Source organism: Podarcis liolepis (genome assembly GCF_965112155.1).
Source record: "Podarcis liolepis genome assembly, chromosome: 11".
Lineage (NCBI taxonomy): Eukaryota > Metazoa > Chordata > Lepidosauria > Squamata > Lacertidae > Podarcis > Podarcis liolepis.
In genome coordinates this window covers 45,862,694-45,889,634 of record NC_139565.1, presented here as the reverse complement: position 1 = coordinate 45,889,634, position 26,941 = coordinate 45,862,694, and the positions used below count along the sequence as shown (strand labels likewise).

The following is a 26,941-nucleotide window of genomic DNA, read 5'->3' as shown; positions in this document are numbered from 1 at the left end:
ACCCGAGTACTTAAACTGCAGAATGTAAATATGCCCCACTGAAGGCATAAGATAAACACCACAAACCTTGTAAGTCAAAGGTTTAGTGTCTCGCAGCTCCAGAACACAGCTTAATTAACAACTGTTTGTACCACTCCACCATAGCCAAGCCCTGTACCCTAAAATACACATGACTATTTGGACATTGCGATGCAGTTCTACTCCACGGATATCAGAAGCATCCGGAAAGAGCTGTAAATCCTTTCACAGTTCTCCTCCTCCTGTGTCTACACGTTGCATACAAGGAGTTGCAAAACTCTGTTGTTCAGTTAGTTATTTATAGGAAACTTCTCCCTGACTTTTCTGCTATACACAGCACCCAAGGTGGCTTGGCAGTTAGGTCTAACAGCTGTGATAAGGACTGTGCTTTATAATTTAATTTATTATTACACTGGGAATCCTGCCTTTCCTCCAGAGAATTCATGGTAGGCTACACACTGTGCCCTGGTGGTCCTTCTGCTCAGGACGTGCCTGGACCACAGACTGGTCTTGCTTAACTTCTGGAAAGTTGCTGCACCATGCAGCCTCCGGACATGCCCTGCTTCCATCTTGGCCCATAAGTAGATGCACTAAAGATCTCTACTCACAAGTTCCATTCCATCATTCCTCACACTCCCCAAACTGTGTTTTTGCTGCGTTAGCAGCACTGAAGTGTATCAACGGTTAGGGGAGGGGTAAGTACCTCTGGCGCAGAACATGATGTGCTCCTTCTTGGGGTAGTTTGTGCTTTCAATGCCTAGTATGGATGTGGCCAAAGACTCTGGCTCTATCCTCACAAGGACAACTTCCTCAAAAAGTGGGGCCATTTCCAACCTTTCTCTAAAATGTGCTTAAACTTAACCACAGTTCAAACTCTGACTTTGCTTAGCTTATCATTGGATGGGGCTCCAGTGCTGGCTACGAATTTGGCAGATGCACAGGACGTTCTTTAGGGGTGTTATTTATTTATTCAGTTATTTAGTTATTTAGTTATTTTTACAACTCAGCAGTGGAGAAGCCCCATTGGTGTGCGCGAGGCTGCCCAACTGGAATACAGCCAGAGGTCCTTATTGTAAAAAGCTGGAAATAATAGGCTTTCACTGCACTGACACAATGGAAGTTCATGCGTCCAACCCGTCACAGAATTTGTCTGCTGTAATTTAATTAATAATCCTATGTGCAAATAGCGATTCTTGCAGCTTCTGCCAAAATTTCTGAGACATAAGTGATCCTAGTAAGCTACATCTGCTCGATGCCTATCTCTGCTTGCTCAATAGCATTTCTGAGCACTGCTAAGAGTTATAAATTTGCTGTGTAACATGCTCTGCTAGCCACTCTGCCTCTGATTATCCCGGTGCGTGCAATCTCTCTCTGTTCCCAGTATCCACTTGGTTGGCAGTTTTCCTAGAAACACACACTCTGTTTTCGTCAGAAATATGATATGAATGAGAGAACATACGAACATCCTTAGGAGTGTTGTGCTTGCTTGGAATACACGTGAATAAGAGTTTAGAGAGGATAGACCCCAGAGACAGGAACCTGTAAAGGGAAATGAGAGATTAAAAGTTTTGTAACCTGTAATGTGTTCAACCCAGGCTTCTCTGCTTGTGGTGAGGCATAAGGGGTGTTTCTACCTTGCATTCAATTAGTGTGCCATCTGTACAAAAATAGTTGAGCTCTGCACCCACAGTTTTCCACATGCAGTTTCAGGGGTGTTGTATATTCATTCAGCTATTCACACGTAATGCTCAAAGTGTGTTCACTCTGTGTACACAATGGCTGAGCTGTTTAAATCAACAAGCGCATGCTGTTTTGCACAAACACTGAGAATAATATAATATATTGCGGCAACTAGACTGGTGACTGGGAGCGGCCGTCGAGACCACATAACACCGGTCCTGAAAAACCTACATTGGCTCCCACTAAGTTTCCGAGCACAATTCAAAGTGTTGGTGCTGACCTTTAAAGCCCTAAACGGCCTTGGTCCTGTATACCTGAAGGAGCGTCTCCATCCCCATCGTTCTGCCCGGACGCTGAGGTCCAGCGCCAAGTGCCTTCTGGTGGTTCCCTCGCTGCGAGAAGCCAAGTTACAGGGAACCAGGCAGAGGGCCTTCTCAGTAGTGGCACCCGCCCTGTGAAACACCCTCCCACCAGATGTCAAAGATAAAAACAACTACCAGACTTTTAGAAGACATCTGAAGGCTTTTAGGGAAGCTTTTAATGTTTAATAGACTATTGTATTTTAATAAAAAAATTCCTTCCAGTAGCACCTTAAAGACCAACTAAGTTAGTTCTTGGTATGAGCTTTCGTGTGCATGCACACTTCTTCAGATACACTGAAACAGAAGTTGCCAGATCCTTCTATATAGTGAGAAGGTGGGGAGGGGTATTGTATTTTAATATTCTGTTGAAAGCTGCCCAGATGGGTGGGGTATAAATAAATAAATATTTTATTTATTTATTTATTTATTTATTTATTTAAGGGTTGGAAGGGACCTCAAGTGTCATCCAGTCCAACCCCCTGAAATGCAGGAACCACAGCTAAAGCATCCCTGACAGATGGTCACCCAACCTCTGCTTAAAAACCTCCAATGAAGGAGAGTCCACTATCTCCCTGGGGAGTCTGTTCCACAATCAAACAGCTCTTACTGTCAGAAAGTTCTTCCTAATGTTGAGTCGGAATCTCCTTTCTTGTAATTTGAATCTGTTGGTTTGGGTCCTACCCACTGGAGCAATACAACAATGCAAATTGGTTTCCACTGCTGGTTCTTAACCAAGGAAGACATTGCCAACAAGACCTCAAATTTAAATTGTTACTGTTCATAACACACCAGACAAGAGAAAGAAAAAATAGGATGTATGTTAGGGATGATTAGGAAAGTGACAGAAAATGTAACTCCAAATAATATAAGGGTGCAACCACACTTGGAATAATAGGTAGAGTTCTGGTCACTCAAAAATGGAAATCAGCCCTGAGTGCTCACTGGAAGGACAGATCCTGAAGCTGAGGCTCCAATACTTTGGCCACCACATGAGAAGAGAAGACTCCCTGGAAAAGACCCTGATGTTGGGAAAGATGGAGGGCACAAGGAGAAGGGGACGACAGAGGACGAGATGGTTGGATAGTGTTCTCGAAGCTACCAGCATGAGTTTGACCAAACTGCGGGAGGCAGTGGAAGGCAGGAGTGCCTGGCGTGCTCTGATCCATGGGGTCACGAAGAGTTGGACATGACTAAATGACTAAACAACAACAAACAACAATTGTCCCTCCCAAACCTTGAGGGGGGGAGAAGAGAGATGAGTAAGAACATGCAACCGAAAGATGCATTGTAATAAAAACTGCTTAGATATAACTTATATTGGAAACACAGGGGAACTGCATCGCTTGCCTGAATTCTAACACAGACCATCCACATTGGAGTTCTTCTAAAAATTATTGCGCTTCAGCAGGGTTTTGTTTTTTTTTTGGAAAGAGGAGAACTGTTTCACATGGCTTGAATTACTTAGTGGCTGACTGGCTGAACCTTTAAGCTTCTTAATATTTTGTCCTATTTGTTTTGCTGTTGTATATCTGATTCTACATCTGGTCTTTGCTAGATGGACTGCAGTTATTTTCCCTCAAAAGTATCCTTGGGGCTGTGTGCCATTTGCAAAGATGCTTTGTGAGGAAAAAGCCTACTGTTTCTATCAGCCTTCCCTACCCCTTCCGTCCCCCAAGTTTCTAGCCCCTATGGTTTTTAAAAATAGGGCTGGAAACTGATTGCTGCTTCCAAGTTAGTTTGAAATTGCAGAAACATTTCCATGAGATGCTCAGTTAAGGGGAAGTATATGTACATACATGTATAAAAGGAAAAAAGTATGTTACAAATCCAGAAGCAGCTCAATGAAATGTACACTGTCCTGGAAGTACTGTAGACATGTGAATACATACTTCCTGTGTTGATACCGTATTTTTCGCAACATAGGGCGCACCGGACCATAGGGCGCACCCAGTTTTTAGGGGGGGAAATCAAGGAAAAAAATATCCCCCCCAGCCCCAAAGAGCAGTGTACAGGCTGCGCACAACCTCTCCCTGCCAGAGGGGTTGTGCGCAGCTATGGAAGAAGGCAAGGCAGCAAGCGGGATGGATCCCGCTCGCTGTTTTGGCTTCCCCTTTAGCCCCGTGCAGCCTCTACCTCCTGGGAGAGGCTGCATGAGGCTAAAGAATCCATAGCCCCGTGCAGCCTCTCCCTGCCGGAGGGGTTGCATGCGGCTATGGCACAAGCCTGCATTTGCTCTATAGGACGCACACACATTTCCCCTCAATTTTTGGAGAGGAAAAACTGTGTCCAATAGAGCGAAAAATGCGGTAATTTTAGGGCCAAATGAGACATGTCACAGGACACCTGAGAACAAGGTCTACTTTGATTTTTCTTTAGCTCAAGGCAAGGAAGCACTGCAGGTATTGGTTTTAGTTGCAAAACAGCATAGGGCAAAGGAATGTCTCATTTAGTGTTTCCCTGTAGTTGCTTGTGATTTCTCTCTATTTTTATCCCTTGAAGAGACCCTGTTCATGAATCTCCTATATAACATGCCTTGTTTAGTCCTTAGTTGCTCAAGTGACTTGGGTGATGAGCAATCATAACACGGCAAGTAAACTAGTTTTGGTTAGTGCTAACTCCAGCAGCACCTTAACTCTGCAGAATGATTCTTTCTAGAAATGTGAAGCAGGGCAGTGGGAGATGCATGAGCCCTCAATAGCCGTCTGTCAGATAATATATGCTTACACCAGGCCTTCCATATCACCGCCATCTTTTCCAGGACCACCACCAAAACTTGTGCTTAAACACAACTCACCCAGTTCTCTGAACAACCAAAATCAAATATTGGAAGCAGGTTGTCACAGATAATTAGGTGATCTGGGCATGGGAAGAGTTCTCCTTAAAGAAAAAAGAAAATATTGATTATACCTATGCTTCTGTGTGACTGTACTCACACAAGATTGGTGTCCTTTGTTTTGTTTTCAACATTTCTGTAGAAAGCTTGATGAAAATATTTGGCCGGTGTGCTAAAATGGTGGAGAAATGTTCATATTAAGGATTAGGTATGATAATGAAGGGGACGCGGGTGGCGCTGTGGGTGAAACCTCAGCGCCTAGGACTTGCCGATCGTATGGTCGGCGGTTCAAATCCCCGCGGCGGGGTGCACTCCCGCTGCTCGGTCCCAGCGCCTGCCAACCTAGCAGTTCGAAAGCACCCCCGGGTGCAAGTAGATAAATAGGGACCGCTTACTAGCGGGAAGGTAAACGGCGTTTCCATGTGCGGCGCTGGTGCTGGCTCGCCAGAGCAGCTTCGTCACGCTGGCCACGTGACCCGGAAGTGTCTTCGGACAGCGCTGGCCCCCGGCCTCTAGAGTGAGATGAGCGCACAACCCTAGAGTCAGATACGACTGGCCCGTACGCGCAGGGGTACCTTTACCTTTACCTTTTATGATAATGAAACACTGAGCACCATAATTGCCATTGTATTAGTTTTATGTTGAACCCTCTTTTAGACAGAGCAAATCAAATCTAGTGTGTCTGCGCTGACAAATATCCTATACAGTGGTACAAATTATATAAGGTGGGGAGAAGCTTCTCTATACTTTCCTCACTCCTGCTCCAGAGCTCCTGCATGTTTCTCAAATACAGGCCAGGGTGTTCCAGGAATACAAAGCAAAGCTTTTGAAAAACATGTTTTTAATTCCCAAGTGGAGTTAATTAAGCAGGTGGTCTTGCCCACCTCTTCTTGCCACAGGTTTAATCTCTTCAATAATTTCATGGCAACAATCACCCCCATTAACTTGATAAATTCAGCAGTTCAGTCCTTGTGTATTTGAGACTTGATCCAGAAGCAGCTAAATCTTCACTATTTGGGCCAGACTCTGGGCTCTAAAGAAAATCTCTATGTCATGTTGAATTGTTGTAGACAGAGGTTTTTCACACAAGGACTTTTTACCCTTGAGGTGTTTGCAAAAGGCTTTTCAAGTTCAGCTAAATTTTAAGCCCATCAGTGGCTCCCAGATCTTAGTTCTTTGGTATCGTCCCAGGGCCAGCTTTGTGACATGGTTTGAATTTTTTAATTTTTTTTTTAATAAAAAGGCAAAAATCCCCATCTTGCTTTGAACTGGTTTTATACATGAGGAATTTGGAGTGTTGAATTGGCTTGTGGCTTCTGTTGTAAAGTATGCAAATGAAATTAAAAGACCTAGCATTTTAAACTCAAATCTAAACTTGTTCAGGCAACAGCTTCACATTGACACTGTTAGTAGTAACCTGCATGATTAAAGCAATCACTCATTTATACAAAAGCATACAAGAAGAATAATAGAATTATAGAGTTGGAAGGGACTTTGAGGGTCAGTTAGCCCCACACCTTGCAATGCAGGAATCTTTAGCCCAACATAGGGTTTGAACCCACAACCCTGAGATGAAAAGTCTCATGCTTTATCCTGTTTCCCACAGTGGCTAGCCAAAGGCGTATGAGAAACCCATGGGCAGAATATGAGGGTAATGTTCAGCCCTTTCCTGCTAGTGCCTCCTAGCTACTCGCATTCAGTGGCACGCTGCCTGCCTCTGCTTCTGGAGCCATCATGAATAGTAGCCATTTATAGCCTTATTTGGGGACGCGGGTGGCGCTGTGGGTTAAACCACAGAGCCTAGGACTTGCTGATCAGAAGGTCAGCGGTTCGAATCCCCACGACGGGGTGAGCTCCCGTTGCTCGGTCCCTGCTCCTGCCAACCTAGTAGTTTGAAAGCATGCCAAAGTGCAAGTTGATAAATAGGCACCGCTCCGGCGGGAAGGTAAACGGCATTTCCGTGCGCTGCTCTGGTTTGCCAGAAGCGGCTTAGTCATGCTGGCCACATGACCCGGAAGCTGTACGCCGGCTCCCTTGGCCAATAAAGCGAGATGAGCACTGCAACCCCAGAGTCGGCCACGACTGGACCTAATGGTCAGGGGTCCCCTTACCTTTATCTTATAGCCTTATTCAATGAAATTCAATAAAATTGTCTAATCCCCTTAAATCTGTCCACATAATGCATGTTGGCAACCACAACATCTTGTTGCAAATTCATAGTTTCAACTATGTACTGTGTGAAGAATTACTTCCTTTTGTCTTTCTCAAATCTTTCACCATTCTGCTTCATTGGAGGACATCAGGTTCTAGTATTTTACATATAAGAGAGGGGGGGAAGAAAACCTTCACCCTATGAAGAGCCAGTGTGGTGTAGTGGTTAAGAGCGGTAGTCTCGTAATCTGGGGAACCAAGTTTGCTTCCCCGCTCTCCACATGCAGCTACTGGGCGACCTTGGGCCAGTCACACTTGGGCCAGTCTCTCAGCCCCACTCACCTCATAGAGTGTTTGTTGTGGGGGAGGAAGGGAAAGGAGAATGTTAGCCGCTTTGAGACTCCTGAAGGGGAGTGAAAGGCGGGATATCAAATCCAAACTCTTCTTCTTCTTCTATTTCTCTTTCCCATTTCATTCACAATTTCATATACTTCTATATCTCCCTTACTCACTCCCCCCCCTAAACTACATGAATGCTTTAATTGCTTTGTCATTAGGAAACCACACCAACCCCTTTTTTGTTGGTTTTTGCAAACCTTTCCCAGCTCTACAATATCCTTTTTGAGTGACCAGAACTCTACCTATTATTCCAAGTGTGCTTGCACCGTTATATTATTTGGAGTTACATTTTCTGTCACTTTCCTAATCATCCCTAACATACAGGATAAGGCTATGGGCGTTTTCCAGTGCCAGAGATAGCAGGCCTCTGAATACCAGGTTGGAAGAATGCTGATCTGCTTCCAGGATTGGATGGGCTTTTGGTCTGACCCATCAGGGTTCCTGTGTTCTTAACTTACCCTCTCAGCCTTGGGTTTCCATCTTTAACATGTTTAGGGAAGCTTTTAATGTTTAATAGAGTATTGTATGTTAATATTTTGTTGGAATCCGCCCAGAGTGGCTGGGGAAACCCAGCCAGATGGGCGGGGTATAAATAATAAATCATCATCATCATCATCATTATTAACATGTGGGGTTGTACTCAAATAATGTGCTGTGACAATTAATAAGAGAAGAGTTGGGGAAGAGTTCAGTGGTAGAGCATCTGCTTTCCATGTAGAACCCAGGGTTCAATCCTAAGCATCTCCAGGTATGGTGGAGAGAGACCCTGTCTGAGAAACCTGGAGAGTCTCTGCTACTCAGTGTAGACCAGGGTTTCCCAAACCTGGGTCTCTAACTATTTTTAGACTACAACTCCCATCATCCCTAGCTAACAGGACCACTGGTCAGGATGATGGGAACTGTAGTCCAAAAACAGCTGGAGGCCCAAGTTTGGGAAACCCTGCTGCAGACAATAGTGAGCTACATGGACTCAATGTTCTAAAGCTTCTTCCTATTTTCATTTATTTTATTATGTACCACATACATGATTTCATTGCCTCTTTCTCCTACTACCCTCAGGTTTGGTATTCATCCCGTCGCCGGACGCATGCCTGGGCAACTGAATGTGCTACTCGCAGAAGCCGGTGTGCCCTACGACATTGTCCTAGAAATGGATGAGATCAATGAAGACTTCCCAGGTGAGAGAGCAACCCCTAGTCCATTTTTGCTTTCATTTGTGTGTGGTTTCTAAAAAGCTAGCTCACAATGCTTCACTTTGATTACAATATGAAAATTTGCAGTCTAAATTATGTCAGATTCTTATCTGGCTCACTCTGTTAAAAGTCATTGTTATCCGTTCCCTTACTAAATGCATGCATTGGAAATTAATATTTCCATGCTGTTCCTTATCATTTTAATTAATTTTTTAAGCTTCCAGGAAAAACAATTTAACACTCTCTAATAATTAGTTTGGGGAAGTTCACCTGTACTGGTTTTATATCTCCGTGTGGAAATTGAAGTTTCTGCATCTTCACGCTACTATGATGCAAGCTGCTAACTGTTGGAATATTAAGTTCTGTTCATAATTTTGTGTATTTGTATGTGGTCTCCCCCCCCCCCCTTATTCTTAATGCAGAAACTGATCTAGTCCTTGTCATTGGAGCTAATGACACAGTTAATTCAGCTGCCCAGGAAGATCCAAACTCCATCATTGCCGGAATGCCTGTTCTAGAAGTTTGGAAAGCAAAGCAGGTGGGCTCCAAAACATTGTGGCAGAAATTCCATGTTTTCTCAAACTTTTTAAAGCTGCCATCTTATTTAGAAACATAATACTAATTATGCCCCAAGCTACCACAAATTTTCTGCCTACTTTTTCCTGAACTATTTTCCAATATGGACAGGCTAGAAGGCACTGTTGAGAGGGCAGGAAAAACTTGCAACCTTTCAGCTGGAAGAGTGTCTTTCAAATTATTCTGCCCATTGGGTACTACATAGTGGAATATTTTTGCTTTCTCCCACTGCAGGGGGCTATCAGTGCCTTGATGATATAGACTGCTGTTACTCTAGTCCCGCAACTCCTCTCGGACATACCGTATTTTTCGCTCCATAAGACACACTTTTTTCCTCCTAAAAAGTAAGGGGAAATGTCCGTGCGTCTTATGGAGCGAATGTGCGGTCAATCACTGGGTCCCTTTCTGGCTCCACCCCATTGCCCAGGCCTTCATTGTTGAATGTTCTGCAGATGGAGGCTGTTTGTTTCCCCAGTGACATGTGACTAGTTGATTAGATAATCTGTCCGGAAACTGTAGAAACGGCTCCCTTTCCTTTCCTAAAGAAGCTACAGAACTGTGAGTTGAAGCCCATAAAAACATGATTTTTTCCCCTTTGCAAAGTAAGCTCAACAACTTTGAGCTGATCCTCAAAAAAGGAGCTTTTCCCCTTTGCAAAAGAAGCTGCACAACTGTGAGCTGATCCCCCCAAAAATGGGGCTTTCCCCCTTTCCTCCTCTAAAAACTAGGTGCGTCCTATGGTCAGGTGTGTCTTATGGAGCGAAAAATACGGTGTTTGCCACACCCGTATTGAATAAACAAAAAGTGTTGCAGTTATGCCTTAACAGAGTATGGTCGACTTTTCTGAAACAGGTGGGGGAAACCTTTAGCCCCAACCAGACAACAGAACAGTTAATGTGTATTGAAATAATTTATTTCCCATGGGGTTGCTCTATATAAACAACCACCTTCTTTTGTGTTGTTGCTGAGTATTTATACCTGTGCCATATCTAATACAATTTCCTTGTTTCAGGTCATTGTTATGAAGAGGTCTCTAGGTGTTGGCTATGCAGCTGTGGACAATCCAATCTTTTACAAGCCCAACACTGCTATGCTGCTTGGGGACGCTAAGAAGACGTGTGATGCCCTGCAGGCCAAAGTGAGGGAGTCTTACCAGAAATAAACCAGCACCTCTTGTTTAAAAAGCTATCCTTTGGCCAGTATGAACAAAAAAATCTAAAATGTGTTATCTACGTCAAAAGTCGTGGGTTGTTCTTGAAACAGGTTCAGAAAAAAAAGTGTTAAGGGTGAAAATTTAACTAACAGTATATAAGGGGGAGGGGGGGAACCCAAAGTGAGCTCTCTTGTGGGGCTGGAACATGGATTTTTAGAATTCTTGAATGCAGTGCATTTCAGAGGAACACAATGACACTCAGGAATTTGGGGGTAAATCTGTCCATCTAGTGTGACATGAGATATAAGGGAAGCATTTATACATGTGGGGCAGCTGCCGCCATTTTTAAAATGGGTCATTTGGCTTCAGTTCTTGGTTATTGGTTCCAAGTGAACACAGAATTCAGCTGATTGGCTCTTTTCCAGATCTCAGACCCCTTAGCTGGATATCTTAGATTTTGGCTGACTTCTTACTTATGACCTTCTAAAATCTATTTTGTGCTACTTTTGAAATGCATTTTGATACATTCACAACCGACATGTTTGAGATGCTGGAAATGGGGGGTTTCTTGTCCAACATACTTTAGATGCTGGGGTGGGGGTGGATAGTTACAATCCTAGACCACCTGGAATACATTTTTAATTAAAAAATCATGTGGGCAGCATAGAAACCCAATAAGCTTCAGGGAGAAAAAAAGATTCTGATTACTGGTCTTCCTTTTTAATTTAATTAAGATTACTATTGAAGCTACAATTCAGTGGTATCGGGGGTTATTTGACTTCCCGTGCAGCCTTGATTTTATTTAGTGCACTTGAGTGGAACTCAAATGTTTGACTAATAAAATGAATTTGTCATGTTTGCATAATGATGTAGCAACCGTCCGTGGTGACAGAGGCAAAACAAATAGCTGTAATTGTGTTAGAAAGCCTTAACATCTGGGCAAGACAGACTACTATGAAGTGAGTTAAACTTAGCCCAACTTGACTGTTTATAAATCCTGATTTTTAACGTTGTGCTTATGGTGACCTTCTAATTTAATTGCAGATGAAAATTATGTCCGTTTAGCTACCTCCTTTTCTTGGTTAGTTTCTTTTTTAAAAAATGGTGAGATTCCCATAAGTTAAACAGCAGTAGATAGCAGAGGACTGGATCCAGCTAGGATCTTCCAGGCCCAGTAAACCAGTAGAAGGGATCCTTTCTCTCAGCTCCCATTCATTTTAGTGGGGCTTTTCTTTTTTTAAAAAAACTCATCATCTGTCCTTACTCAGTGTCATTCTGATGCATAAGAATATTTGAGCCTCAACATTCCAATGCAAAGTTTGGGCAGCTATGCTTTAGCAGGACCCGTTTGGGACCTTGATTGTGTTGCAGTTGTGCCATACATTTCTAAAGATACAAACCTGTACACCATCAGAGTCCCGCCCCCTACAATAATGCAAATGGCAAAAAGATCCAGAACTTTGTAAAGCCATATAAAGTAAAACAACAACAATCACTGGGATTCGAACCACCGACCTTCTGATCAGCAAGCCCAAGAGGCTCAGTGGTTTCGACCAGGCATAGGCAAACTCGGCCCTCCAGATGTTTTGGGACTACAATTCCCACCATCCCTAGCTAACAGGACCAGTGGTCAGGGATGATGGGAATTGTAGTCTCAAAACATCTGGAGGGCCACGTTTGCCTATGCCTGGTTTAGACCACAGCGCCACCCGCATCCCATGTAAAATCATATATTCTCATAGGTGCATGCAAACAATAAATAACTGTACCAGTTACCACAAAATACCAGTAAGACTCCATTCCAGCTGGTTTCAGGCTATGCACACATTAGCGGCTTCAAACGCAGTAAGGTTGTTTTTCCTTGCTATGGCACATCAGCACTTTCTGTACACGCCAGAGAGAGGGGCGGGGGTGTCTTCACCCAACGCACATTGCCCGATTCATTTCCCTGTGCCTGGAACCCTCGGACTCCCATTCAAGGAAGCTGCCACCTGCACTTTTGCGATGGCTGGCTGAGCTGTGCGAAACGCATCTGAACCGCAGCTTGCGTTTTGAAATCGGATGGCATCTGGTTTGAGGAAAGCACATAAAATAGGAGCATTTATCAAGAAACTACAAGATACACATAGATTGTGGTTAACATCATGTGCACTCGGCTTTCCATGCCAGCAGTGGGAATGCACTGGAGCCAGCGTAAATACGGTAATGTGTACACAGCTGCAATCTTCTATCAAGTTTGCATTGTGTTAATTGGTATCGTTATTTATTGAATGCTGCATTGCAGCCATAAGGATTTAATGTGCATTTTTATAAGGTTCTGTGTCTTGCTATTTGTCTTATTGCCCTCCCATTTCTGTACAACCTACACATTAACATAGTCAAAGAGAGGAGCATCATCCGAGTTAGTTTGGCAATGCATAGTGCTGCCTTTAAAGGCTGCCGTTTCCAACTTGCCTAAAATGTTGTCTTTTAATTTGATTATATACAAGCAGTTTGTAAAGAGGACCAGAAGTACCAATGTTAACCTTCCTATTGTTTGTATTATGGAACGCGAGAGGATTATTAAAATAAATAAATAAACAAAGTGAACCAAATCTCACGTCCTTATTGCAGTATTTTGAAAAAACCCAGGTTTTCATCATTTTGAAGTGTGTGTGTGTGTGTGTCTCTCTCTGTCTCTCTCTCTCTCTGTGTGTAAATTTACTGGGCACAAAATTGCTATTTTTCACATTTTAGCAGTCCCCTAGTTTGCGTAGCTCTTTAGTGGCCAACAACTTGAACCAGTCCTTCAAAAATCCATTACCTATGCACTTAGAAGTGCAAGTGGCAAAGAAAAATAAATTTGAGCCTTTAAAATAATATTGCCCCATTTGTTTCAGACCCACCAGCATCTTCTGCCTTCACACTCTTTTACTGCCAGCTAAGGAGTCTTCTACTTATTTACTGCATGTCAAACTTGATGCATGAGTGTTCATGATCCTTATACAGCAAGTGCAGTAATTAGTGAATCTCATTTCCAGAGGGCAATAACAGGAAGTGCCTGCTTTTCGCGACTCTCCATCATTTGTCTGCTTTTTCGTGGAAACATAAAATTCAATTTAGCCATTCCAGAAACCTGTCATCTATTAATAGGCTTTTATTTTAATGATTCTATTTATATTCCCCACCTTTCTTCCATGGAAGTCAGGAGTGAGAGAAAGGGGGGGGGGGTCTCATCCAGTCTTCCCATCCAGTCACTGATCCAGAGTTTCAGCATTTTACTGCTCTGTGTCCATTCAGACTGTACCCTAGGATCCAGCCATTCATTAAAGGTGGAAAGTATTTGAGCAATCTTGTCCTGGATTTAAATCCACCAGAAATATGTGTGTGCACGCACACACACACACACACACACACACACGTAAAAGTAAAATTCTACACCAGGAAAGCGTATGGGATCTGCACGAATTATGTATATTAAGTATATGCACAGTGCAGTACCGTCACTATTATTATTTTTTAGAAGAAAAGCGCTGGTTAAACGTGTGAGAATAACTGGCAACTTCATGATGAGTACTGGCACATTTTTTTCTAGAACAAAAGCACCAAGTATGCAGCATACAGTTTTTCATCTGAGTCTTGGGAAGTTCATTTCAAAAACTAGTTCAGGCTGTTGGAAAAAGGAACTACAGTGGTGCCTCGCAAGACGAACGCCTCGCAAAACGAAAAAATCGCAAGACGAAAGAGTTTTCCGTTTTTGAGTCGTTCCGCAAGACGAATTTCCCTATGGGCTTGCTTCGCAAGAAGAAAGCCCATAGGGAAATCTCCGGGGACCTCTTTTAAAATGCTGGCGGTCGGGAGCAAAGACTTTTGCCCACCGCCGGCCTTCAGAAGAGGTCCTGGTGTAGTGTGGTGTAGTGGTTAAGAGCGGTAGTCACGTAATCTGGGTAACCGGGTTCGCGTCTCCGCTCCTCCGCATGCAGCTGCTGGGTGACCTTGGGCCAGTCACACTTCTGTGAAGTCTCTCAGCCCCACTCACCTCACAGAGTGTTTGTTGTGGGGGAGGAAGGGAAAGGAGAATGTTAGCCGCTTTGAGACTCCTTAAAGGGAGTGAAAGGCGGGATATCAAATCCAAACTCTTCTCTTCTTCTTCTTCTTCTGAAGGCCGGCGGGGGGCAAAAGTCTTTGCTCCCCCCCGCCTGCCTTCCCGGGACAGCGGAGACTTCTCCGCTGCCTCGGGTGATCTTAAAATGCTGGTGGGCGGCAGCGGAGGCTTCGCTGCCGACCCCCAGCATTTTAAAAGCCCCCGGGACAGCGGATACTTCTCTGCTGTCCTGGGCGATCATAAAATGCTGGCGGGCGGCAGCGGAGGGTTCGCTGCCGCCCGCCAGCATTTTAAAATCGCCCCGGGACAGCGGAGGGTTCGCTGCCACCCGCCAGCATTTTAAAATCGCCCCGGGACAGCGGGGGCTTTTAAAATGCTGGCGGTCGGCAGCAAAGCCCTCCTGTCCCCGGAGCTTGCGGGGCGGGAGAAGGGCTTTTCTTCCCACCGCCAGCCTTCAGAACAGCCTTCTGAAGGCTGGCGGTGGGAAGAAAAGCCCTTGTCCCCCCCCCCCAGCCTTCAGAAGAGGTCGGGGGACAGACTGTCCCCGGACCTGGTCTGAAGGCGGTTTCCATAGGAACGCATTGATTGATTTTCAATGCATTCCTATGGGAAACCGTGCTTCGCAAGACGAAAAACTCGCAAGAAGAAAAAACTTGCGGAACGAATTAATTTCGTCTTGCGAGGCACCACTGTAATTGCATTTCGTGTTCATCCCTTTACAAAATGCACCAGTTCATTTCAGTTCACAGTCATGAAGCTGCCTTATATTGAAATAGATTGTTCATTCATCTTTAGCACAGTACTGTCCTACTACAGCTCTCTAGGGTTTTGGGCAAGATTCTCTCCGGATTTTATAGGGGTTGAATTTGGGACCTTCTGCATGCAAAGCAGACGATCTGCCACTGGGCTATGGCCCTTCCTCTCAAAGAGGAACAGTCCATTCATGTTCGTCCAAATGATCATCGGCACAGCGGAGAGTAAATTTTTTTTTTGGGGGGGGGCAACAATTACAATCTTTAAACTCTAAAGGCCCAAAGAGTCTCTGACAAATGTAAGAGAACGAACTTGAAAGATGAACGATAAATCGTTCCAAGTTCTACCCCCCAACGCACTTCATTCCCATCCAGCAATTATGTGACCTGCTTCCAGGTGTAGTTCAGAGAACTTCCTTTAATTGAACCGTCGGTTTCAAGCATTGTCTTGCCCATTCCTTACCCACGGCCCAACCCTAGGATCCTTGGGTACTGTTTTTGTTGTAGGTGGGCTCAGGACCTCTTAACACAATCTGCTGCAACTTCACTATACAGTGGTACACAGACCAGAAACTCCCAACCACAATGAAGCCATACAGTACATTCTTAGTAACCGGTTCTAGCAAAGAAAGAAGGTTATTCACACTTACCTCACACTGAGCCCCATTAAACTTAAAGGGACTTGCTTCTGACTTGTATCATTCTCAATACAGTGGTACCTCAGGTTACATATGCTTCAGGTTACATATGCTTCAGGTTACAGACTCCGCTAACCCAGAAATAGTACCTCGGGTTAAGAACTTTGCTTCAGGATGAGAACAGAAATCGTGCTCCGGCGGCGCGGCGGCAGCAGGAGGCCCCATTAGCTAAAGTGGTGCTTCAGGCTAAGAACAGTTTCAGGTTAAGAACAGACCTCCGGAACGAATTAAGTACTTAACCCGAGGTACCACTGTACTAAAAATCCCCAGGGTTCTTTGCAGGAGGGACCACAATGGTTAAATAGGCATCAAATGAATATGGATATACTCAGAGGATGTTTATAATTGCATGCTAACCAAGCTGTTTTTTTTTTATAAACAACAATCTATTTTCCTTGGCAGAATGGGTCCCGTGTTTGAGCAGGTCATTGGCAAAATGCCCTATGTGGAATCTCTCCTGTCTCCTTCCTGCTGCTTGTGGGTTTATAGGGTGGTGGCTGCAGCAGGCAACTGAATTTTCTGCAGTGCCTTGGAGTAATGCTGTGTCAGGTGCTCCCAGGGCATGGTGGCATTTTATGTTTTTATTTTTTTAAAGGGAAGCTCACACCTGCCCATTGAGGACAGGCCTTGCAAAGGCTCAGAGATGACAATGGGCCCCAAGGATGCCAGACCTCCTGTTCTTAATCTAGTTAACCTCCCAGGCATTTTGGTAGCATTTAAAAAAATGGAATCATAACACACAGTGTCTGTTCACTGTACTTGTTATGTGCTAATTGCCTCGGTGATGGAAACTTCTTAGAAGAATCAACAGGAGCTTAAAAAAATTCTTTCAGTTCCACAAATCCAACCAAATTCGATGAGTTAAATTGAAATCTCCCTGCCTCTGCCATATGTATGCATGTAACAAGCAAACTTTCCAGACCCTTAGGAAACCTCTGAATTTGAATGATGAGAATGTTAGAGCTGCCCTCTTGTTTAAACATCCAACTCCTTGAGAGCTGCTAGATTTTACTGGCTGCTGTTCCAACAGCTGTAGACCGGGGGACCGAAATTCTTCTGCGCTCATGGCAGTGACTTGTATAATCCAGCTGGCCTGAAGTCACTTAGGAGAAACAAATAATTCTATTAATTAGGGCTTCAGCCTGCAAGCATGTGATGCTTGCTAAATGAGAGGATCAGACTGCACCATCACAGCTGGGTATGGGGCTAATCACCATCCAGGTTATTTTACCACTCCATATACCCACAAATAATTAAATTGTGAAACTTATGCTTGTAACGGGAAACACCCCCCTGCAGATTTAGAGGGTGGCCTTTTTTCTCTTGCCAATGATCACAAAATGTTTCTAAAGTGGCACATACCAATATATTCTCTGTGAGATGGATAATGAGGGAGATAAAGGCTTTAAAAATAAAGAAAACTTGTGGCCAATTATTTCTAGTAAGTTTGTGTCTACTTTCCCCCTTTAGACTTTCATTGCAGTTTCCCCCAGAGCAGTAATTTTGCAACCCTAGTACATGTTGGCTTGCAAGATATTTTCCCTGATTCAAAGTACCAATTGATTCTACAGGCTGAAGCTCTTAGTCTGGCCATGTGGGAGTTTTATTGCTTCTTGTTGAGGAAAAGGAGGGGGCAAGACAGTAATCAACACAGTAACCAATTGGGCAGTTTGCTAAGATTTGGCTTAGGGGCATTGACACCTATGAATACATAGCCTTGTAGCATCTATTCTATACTCAACAGAAGCTAAGAACATAAGGCGACCCTGCTGGACCAGGCCAATGCCCCACCTATTCCCATATCCTGTTCTCATAGTGGTCAACCAGATGTCTGTGGGAAGCCAACATGCAGGACGTAAGCGCAATAAGCACTCTCCCTACACGTGATTTCCAGTAACTGGCATTCAGAGGCAAAGATTTATTGGTGTAGTCCACCCCAATCTCTGAGTAGTGCAAGATTCCAGGGGTTCCAGGAGCTTTTCCCAGGGTCCATGTTTCCTTTTGGAAATGAGGCACAACGGAGACTGTGGTGTCTTCGTGAATAATTGTTTATTTACATATATATAACCTTGCCAACAAAGGTCCATATAGTTAAAGCTATGGTTTTCCTAGTAGTGATGTATGGAAGTGAGAGCTGGACCATAAAGAAGGCTCTTCTCATATATTCTTGGTATCAACTATTTAGACCTCTGAGCCTTCGCACCCTGCTCACTGCCTCATCTCCATGAGTTAGTGAGGGTGGTTAACTTCTGCTCCCTGAAAAGAACCCAGAACTGAAAGAGGAAATGGGAAAAGCAGCAGCAGAGGGAAATGTCCATTTTAGGGTAGCCAACCTATGGAAGTGAAAGCTGGGCCATAAAGAAGGCTGATCACCGAAGAATTGATGCTTTTGAATTATGGTGCTGGAGGAGACTCTTGAGAGTCCCATGGACTGCAAGAAGATCAAACCTCTCCATTCTTAAGGAAATCAGCCCTGAGTGCTCACTGGGAGGACAGATCGCCAGTACTTCGACCACCTCATGAGAAGAAACGACTCCCTGGAAGAACCCTGATGCTGGGAAAGATGGAGGGCACAAGGAGAAGGGGACGACAGAGGATGAGATGGTTGGACAGTGTTATAGAAGCGACCAACATGAGTTTGACCAAACTGCGGGAGACAGTGGAACACAGGAGTGCCTGGCGTGCTCTGGTCCATGAGGTCACGAAGAGTCAGACACGACTAAATGACTAAACAACCCCCCCGGACTGTTGCCAGATGTGAAAAAATTGGCATTATTTTCAGCTCTCCTACCCCACTATAAATCTTAGTCACCACAGTTTCTCCCGCATCTTGATAATCAATGGAAATGCGACCCTGGGTGAGAGCCTGGAACCCCCTGGAATATTGCACACCACTAAGCAGGGATTGGGGGTCTGGCTTGCACCTTTAGTAGCAATACTTTGGCATTAACCCCCTTTTAACACGGTTTAGCTTCTGAGTGAACATGCATAGGATTCCACTGCAAAAGAAGCAAGGAAAGAAAGATCAAAGAAGTCAAATAAAACAGCAGCCTGGGAATGCGAGAGGAAAAGGGAAGAGCTTAAAAATAATGACTTAGAATGGAACCATGGAGGACAAGCAAATGTTGAAATAGAGAGTGTCACATATAAGCAGAAGGAAAAGAGAGTGTGAGAGAAAGAGACAATAAAGGCAGAACAAAGGAGTGGGTGTTTTATAGGGACATTTGTGTTCGATTAATGGAGGGCCATTTTACTATTTGGTAAAAACTGTAAGGGGGAGGTAGCCAACATTAGAGGCCGTTTTAGGGTAGCATGACCAGTGTGGCCATGCTGGACACTGGGCTACAGGGGACACCAAAACAACGCTGTAGAATGGAGCGTGGGAGGTGGGGGGTGGCACCAAATTTTGGCATCACATAGGGAGCCGCTGAAATCTAAGAGCCCGAAGTCTGCCACTGCCCAGTGTGTTGTTGGGCAGAACTCCCATCATCCCTAACCATTGGGCAGGCTGGCCGAAGCTGATGAAAGTTGAAGACCAACAAGATCCAGAGGGCAGGACATTGGCTACCCTTGGCATTAAGAGGCTAAATGAGGTTTATAGGAGTCACAGGTAGAATTTTTGTAGAGTGCTCCCAGCACTTCACTAAATAAAAAGAGGGAGAAAGAGAGTCCTTGTATTTTCCTCCATTTGGCTTGGACTGAAGACTGTTCAGTAAAAACATGTAAGAATGAGCAATGAGCTGCAACGGCCACTGGATGTCAGTTGCTCTGCACAAATCTACTGAGGTTTTAACAGCCTGGTAGCAGCAGAGTGCTTGCCGCAGATGTTGCGATGGCTGAAATGGTTGTATGGTTTTTAGGATTTCAGACGTAGAAAAGTCCTGAGCAACCTCTTGTCGTGTGTGTGTGTGTGTGTGTGTGTGTGTGTGTGTGTGTGTGTTAAGGCAGGATTTTGAACTTTCCCAGTGTTCTAAGGTGTGTGTGACAAAAGTGCTGAAATGTTGCTACTCCAAATCTACTGCCAGGTGCTTGCAAATTGCTTTTTTTAGCATCTTCAGAGCCATGTAAAAATAAATTAAAAATGCAGACAGTGAAAAATTGAAGGGTAAGTCTGGCTGTAGGCAACCAGTTTTGTAAAATTAATGGAGCCTGAGTGGTCAGTCTTCCCCAACATGGCACCTTCCAAATGTGTTGGACTACAACACCCATGTCCCTGGCTATTGGGCATGCTCATTGAGGCTGGTGGGAGTTGAAGTCCAACAACATTTGACAGCACCATGTTTGTAATGTCTGGGCTAGAGTGCTGCCCTTGGAAAGAAAAGACATGGGTTCAAACTCCACTCAGCCGTGAAATGCAATGGCTGGCTTTGGGTCAGTCACCTCCCCACAGTTTGGTGTGAGGTTAAAAGAGGAGACTGCATCTTGTGTCCTGAGCTTTTAGAAGGTGAAAGGATAGGATAAAAATGTAGAACTACTACTGGCAAGAGATGTGCATCCCAGCACTAGAAACAAAGCAGGAATTGTCTGCAAGGGTGTCTGTGTGTGTGTGTGTGTGTGTGTGTGTGTGTGTGTGTGTGTGTGTCTGTTTCAGAATTGCAAACATTCTCATTAGATTTAACTTCAAAAGTTTGAATTAAAATTAGCCACCTTTGCCACCTTCTTGTTGCAATTCTGCACAACACTCTGAATGAACTTCTGGCATGCAACACATTCATGTTCATATTTCTTTTTGTGCATTGGATAGTTCCAGTCCTTCAGTTGATTGACTTACTTGTTCATTCACATGGTTAGGTAGAAGGCAACATGTTTCAGAACATATGATTCTATTCACTGATGAGAGAGAATGGTGCATTTAGAAGTAGCCTTAAACCTAAAACTATTCAGCACACAGGCCAGAAATCCCCAAACACAATGCATGTTCAGAAAGGCATTGCAGCAAAGAAATAATATTTAGGATGTTAGACTTACTTACAAGTAGACATGCATCAGTTGGTGTACCAATCTTAATCAGTGTGGGGTAACCACTAACTGGGGTATGGGTTAAGATCACCTTTTAATTTTGTCAGGTTATTTTGGTTCGGGAATGTTACTGCAACATAAAATATGGCTTTTCCTTCTAACAAAGAACGGTAGCTTTAATTACTTTGTAGGCTGACACTTCCTTCAGTATTTGGAAATAGCTTATACAGTGGTACCTCGGGTTAAGTACTTAATTCGTTCTGGAGGTCCGTTCTTAACCTGAAACTGTTCTTAACCTGAAGCACCACTTTAGCTAATGGGGCCTCCCGCTGCTGCCGTGCCGCCGGAACACGATTTCTGTTCTCGTCCTGAAGCAAAGTTCTTAACCTGAAGCACTATTTCTGGGTTAGCGGAGTCTGTAACCTGAAGCGTATGTAACCTGAAGCATATGTAACCTGAGGTACCACTATATTGAGAATGATACAAGTCAGAAGCAAGTCCCTTTAAGTTTAATGGGGCTCAGTGTGAGGTAAGTGTGAATAACCTTCTTTCTTTGCTAGAACCGGTTACTAAGAATGTACCGTATGGCTTCATTGTGGTTGGGAGTTTCTGGTCTGTGTACCTGAGTAGTCTAAGGTTAAGGCAGTGGTAGCCAACGTGTGCTCTCCAGATGTTTTGGACTACAATTCCCATCAGCCCCAACTAGCATGGGCAGTGAGCAGAGATGCTGGGCTATGTGAGGTCTAAGGCAATCCTCGATATGCCAGGAAGTATGCTACTTTGCATGTAGGGTCTGGTCTGAAGACCCAGGATCTGGTCCCGAGGACCCTTGAAGCAGTTCTGAGTCTAGCCAGTGCCTGGATGGGAAACTGCCTGGGAATAACACATATACTGTCTTGGGTTCCATGATGTAAGAAAGATGGGATATAAAAAACACACGCAGTGGGATCAACCCCGAGTAAGCAAGCATAGGAACACACAGCATGTGAACAAAGTGTATAAAGCCATAGAGGATGAAATCGCTGGTACAGGCTGGGGTGTACCACAACAGTCAGCTGTGTTTGAACAGTGGTTAACCACACACAGCTGGAACAGGTGCCCCTTTAACTTGAGGGTTGTTTTCTTATTCGTCTTCCACACATAATAGCACATGTGCAGAGGGGAGAGTGAAACTACCCTCTTTTTCGCTCTATAAGATGCACCAGACCATAAGATGCACCCAGTTTTTGGAGGAGGAAAACAAGAAAAAACATATTCTGAATCCCAGAAGCCAGAACAGCAAGAGGGATCGCTGAGCAGTGAAAGCAGCAATCCCTCTTGTTGTTCTGGCTTCTGGGATAGCTGCACAGCCTGCATTCGCTCCATAAGACACACACACATTTCCCCTTACTTTTTAGGAGAGAAAAAGTGCGTCTTATAGAGTGAAAAATACGGTAGATGCTCATGTACTTTACCTCTCATGTCCACACACTCAGCAGAAAGGAGATACTGCCTTGCAGATTCTGCGTTGAGTAGCAGGTCGGGCAATCCCAATGCTTTTGTAAGTCAAGCAAACAAGTGTGATGACAGCAACCACCACTTTCTAGAATGGACAAAACCTTTAGGATTCATCTACACTGGAGGCTACAGTTAGGGCAAGTTCTGTGGAAGTGTCCAGAGAAGTGCCTGCTTCATTTGTGCTGGATCAGGGTTTGATGGTTGTGGCCTGAGATTGTGGGCAAGCTGCTTGTATGGGCATGGCCAGCCGCCTGCCCTCTTGACCCTTGGCCATACTGGCTTCCTGGTGGGGATTAACTGGGTGGACCCAGGGAGTGATTCATGTGTAATTGGAGGAGGGAGAGGTGGTGGTGCGTTCCCTTCTTCAGAGGGCCTCCTTGGACCCAGATGGGTTTATAAGAGAGAGCCAGTGTGGTGTAGTGGTTAAGAGTGGTACTCACGTAATCTGGGTAACCGGGTTCGCGTCTCCGCTCCTCCACATGCAGCTGCTGGGTGACCTTGGGCCAGTCACACTTAGAATCATAGAATCATAGAATCATAGAATCATAGAATCATAGAATCATAGAATCATAGAATCATAGAATCATAGAATCATAGAATCATAGAGTTGGAAGAGACCACAAGGGCCATCGAGTCCAACCCCCTGCCAAGCAGGAAACACCATCAGAGCACTCCTGACATATGGTTGTCAAGCCTCTGCTTAAAGACCTCCAAAGTAGGAGACTCCACCACACTCCTTGGCAGCAAATTCCACTGTCGAACAGCTCTTACTGTCAGGAAGTTCTTCCTAATGTTTAGGTGGAATCTTCTTTCTTGTAGTTTGGATCCATTGCTCCGTGTCCGCTTCTCTTTCTTTGAAGTCTCTCAGCCCCACTCACCTCACAGAGTGTTTGTTGTGGGGGAGGAAGGGAAAGGAGATTGTTAGCCGCTTTGAGACTCCTGAAGGGGAGTGAAAGGTGGGATATCAAATCCAAACTACTACTACTACTACTACTACTACTACTATTCTTCTTCTTCTTCTTCTTCTTCTTCTTCTTCTTCTTCTTCTTCTTCTTCTTCTTCTTCTTCTTCTTCTTCTTCTTCTAAAAATGCTTGAGGGGTATTTGGCTCAGCTTCAGGCTTCCTTGGAAGATAATTACCTGGACCCAGCTCAGTCTGGTTTTAAGCACAATCATGGCTCTGAAACTGCCTTGGTCACCTCGGTTGAGGACATGGGTCAGGAGACGGATGGGTTTTAACACCATTGACAATGATATCATTCTGGAGTGGCTCTGGAAGGTGCGGGTTGAGGATATTGTATTAGAGTGGTTCCAATCCTACCTTTGAGGCCATTTCCATGAAGGAGTTGCCCCATGGCTTCCCGCAGGGTTACATCTTGCCCCCCATTTGAAGCTGACGCCATCAGGAGGTTTGGAATGATGTGTCACCACTATGCAGATGAAGCCCAGCTTTATCTCGTTGTTCTAGCTGTATCAAGGGAGGCAGCTCAGGTGCTCAAATGGTGCTTGGAGGCAATGATGGGCTGCATCAGGCAGGCCAATAAATGGAAACCTGATAAGGCAGAAGTGCTATGGGTTCAAAGAGGTGGGAAGATAGCCTGTTCTGCACAGATTTGCACTCACTTTGCTGGAGCAGGTCCATAAACCTGGATCCAATGGTCACTGAATGTGCAGGTGGTCTCAGCAGATAGGTGCATTTATTTCTGACTTTGGGTGGTTTGTCAGCTATGCCCTTTTGGACAGAGATCTGACTGCTGCTGGAAGCTCTGCATAAGAAGGCTGAAGCCAGCTAGTTCTCACACTGCCTTCTCCTCTGTGTCCTTGAAGTATGACCAGCTGCAGGTGGAGTCACTCCGCCTTCTTTCCCTTCAGGCTGCTGTTCAGCAGGTGAAGCTGACTCCTGACCCAGGACATTCAGGCATTTAATGAAAATCCTTATGTGTTTTTTTGGGAGTGGCTGCTGCTGTTTTACCATTAAGCTTGATGGCTTGCATGTAAGTCACCTAGAGACTGTTCGTATTGGGCAATAAATGAATAGTATGATTAATCATAATTAAATATTAATATCATTTATTTAAGTATTAATATTATAAATTAATATTTCCTAATATGCCTAGTGAATCCTTCCTGCACTTGGCTAATAGAAAGAACCCCCCTTTCTTCTTGGACTACCACCTCTCCCATTTTGTTTTATCCCCCAATGTCACTTCTCTCTTTCTGCTTCTCGTTAATTTGTGCCCTGCGATCAGTGACCGGTGGGCTGAAACAGCTGGCTGCGTTAACAATGAGAGGCAATCTTAGCCACCAGTGGGAAAATGGAGCCCACAGATTTAATGATGTGCAATGGGTGCGGCATTAAATACAAACCTATGCTAATTTTGTTTTTTTTAATAGCCAAATGTGTTTGGCCAGATTTGAATAAATAATGCCCCACAGGATTTGTCAAAAAGTTTACAAGCAGTTTCCTCCCCACCTCCCCAAAAATCTTTCTGGGTCTGCCTGTTTTAATTAGCCATGTGAGAAAAAGTATGCTAGTCAGACATACAAACTTGTGGTTTAGAATATTATCCATTTGGGGTCCCCCCCCTGCAGACATGGTGATGCCCTTCCTGTATTTGCCTAGTGATGCTTTGAGGGATTTGATTCTTCTCATAGCTGTCAACTTTCAGATTTGAAAATAAGGGATAAGCAGCCATGAAAATAAGGGATCAGCAGCCTCACCTGTCCCGGGGACAGTCTACGGGATATCTAACAATCCGGGATAGCAGTGGGAAGCAGTGGGAAATGGCGCTGGAATAAGGGAATTTCCTGCAAAAAAAGGGAAGGTTGACAGCTATGATTCTTCTGCATTCTAATATGAATGCACCTGACCTACATCTTCCAAATTTACAGAAGCTATATCACCATACTGAGGAACCATACCTCAGTTCTATCCAGAACACCTCCCGTTTAATGTCAACAGCTCTGCTAACCCTGCTTACCAATGTCTACACATTCATTGTTTACAAGGTCGTTCTCTGAAGCTCAGAGGCAGCAGTTTCTCTCTCCATCATAGTGCTGGGTTGGGAGGAAAAAAAGCTCTCTCTTCCTGACCTTACCAAATTGTTGGTGGTTCTTCTTCTTCTTCTTCTTCTTCTTCTTCTTCTTCTTCTTCTTCTTCTTCTTCTTCTTCTTCTTCTTCTTCTTCTTCTCCTCCTCCTCCTTCTCCTTCTCCTTCTCCTTCTCCTTCTCCTTCTCCTTCTCCTTCTCCTTCTCCTTCTCCTCCTCCTCCTCCTCCTCCTCCTCCTCCTCCTCCTCCTCCTCCTTCTCCATCTCTGACTCCTTCTATGCCACCCTTGCTAGCAGCATGAGATGGCCATACTCCCCAACATTTCTCTGATAAAATTAGGGACAGCCTGTTCCATTATAAGATAAATATTTTTATTACTTATACTCCACCCCTTTGATTGGGTTGCACCAGCCACTCTGGGCGGCTTCCAACATATTAAAAAAACATTAAAGATTTAAAAACTCCCCTATACAAGGCTGCCTTCAGATGTCTTCTAAAGATTCTACATTTACTTATCTCCTTGGCTCAGGGGGTCACAAACTCCATACCCTCCAACATTTCTCTGATGAAAATAGGGACATCCTAAAGAAAAGTGGGTCATTCTGGGATCAAATCAGAAACTGGGACGGCTTCTGTAATTCTGGGACTGTCCTTGGAAAATAGAGACACTTGGAGGGTCTGCATGGCTCATGCCAGAGTGCTGTACGCTGCCAGCAATGGTGGGGCACCTGAGGACAACAGGTGCATTGGCAAGGTAAGAAAGAGACACCTTTACAACAGGGACAGCGGGCCACTTCAGGAGGCTTGGCAGGCCTGATTTAGCAAGCAAAGTGCAGCTTTGCCATCCCCTTGCATAGTAACCCACATGATCGGCATGCCATCCATACACAGATAACAGGACCCTAAAGTGTTTCATTGGAGATTATTGTTGCAAAGGAAGCAAAACCTGACCTCCCACTCCACCTGTAGGTGGCCTGAAACTCCACAGGTAGAAATGCAAACATCCTGGTGCCCGTGTTTGTCTGCTGGGAAGCTGCAGGATGCTATGAGCCACCATTTAACATTTGGTGGGCATTGTATCACAGCTCTGGGTCATTGTGGGCACTTTAAAATAGCAGCTTTCAGACCTGGCTGCTTTGACAGGGGCCCTGGGCACAGGACAGCGCAACTGGGCCTTGTTGGGATGCCAGGGGCCCTGGCAGCCACCAAAGGATGCTGAATGCTGATGCTGAGCCGTTTATTAAGCAACCCGCATCTTTGACAACAGTCTGCCCGAAGCAGACTGAGAAGGGGCATTTGGCTAGCCAGTCAGTTCATACCTCATAAGCTGATGTCATTGTGGTACTGCATTATCCTTAGGGCAGCCATGAAACAATGGAAATGGTTATCCTATGGCTCAGCCAGTAGGCGAGGATTCAGATGCAGGCATTTAAAAAATGACCAGGCGTTTCGCCACGTTGTGCAATTTTGCTGACCCAGAAACTGTTCCGTTATAAAACGAAGGGCGGTTAGATTATGCTCATTTGATTTGACATTAA

At 44.6% G+C, this 26,941-nt stretch overlaps 2 protein-coding genes across 6 annotated transcripts in view; one reads left to right on the top strand and one right to left on the bottom strand.

Moving 5' to 3' along the window:
- Nucleotides 1-12,959, top strand: part of NNT (nicotinamide nucleotide transhydrogenase) — a 55,898-nt gene extending 42,939 nt beyond the window's left edge. For 4 of the 5 annotated variants that reach the window (XM_083465781.1, XM_083465779.1, XM_083465780.1 and 1 more), the window contains exons 20-22: nt 8,503-8,621; nt 9,059-9,174; nt 10,225-12,959. In XM_083465781.1, coding sequence (XP_083321907.1) covers nt 8,503-8,621; nt 9,059-9,174; nt 10,225-10,374 — 385 coding nt within the window. In that variant the 3' untranslated portion in view covers nt 10,375-12,959. The remainder of the gene's footprint in view (nt 1-8,502; nt 8,622-9,058; nt 9,175-10,224) is intronic. The other variant, XR_014517235.1, reaches the window with a different exon arrangement.
- Nucleotides 1-26,941, bottom strand: part of LOC310688916 (uncharacterized protein C5orf34 homolog) — a 429,478-nt gene that overhangs the window by 84,591 nt on the left and 317,946 nt on the right. The window lies entirely within an intron of this gene.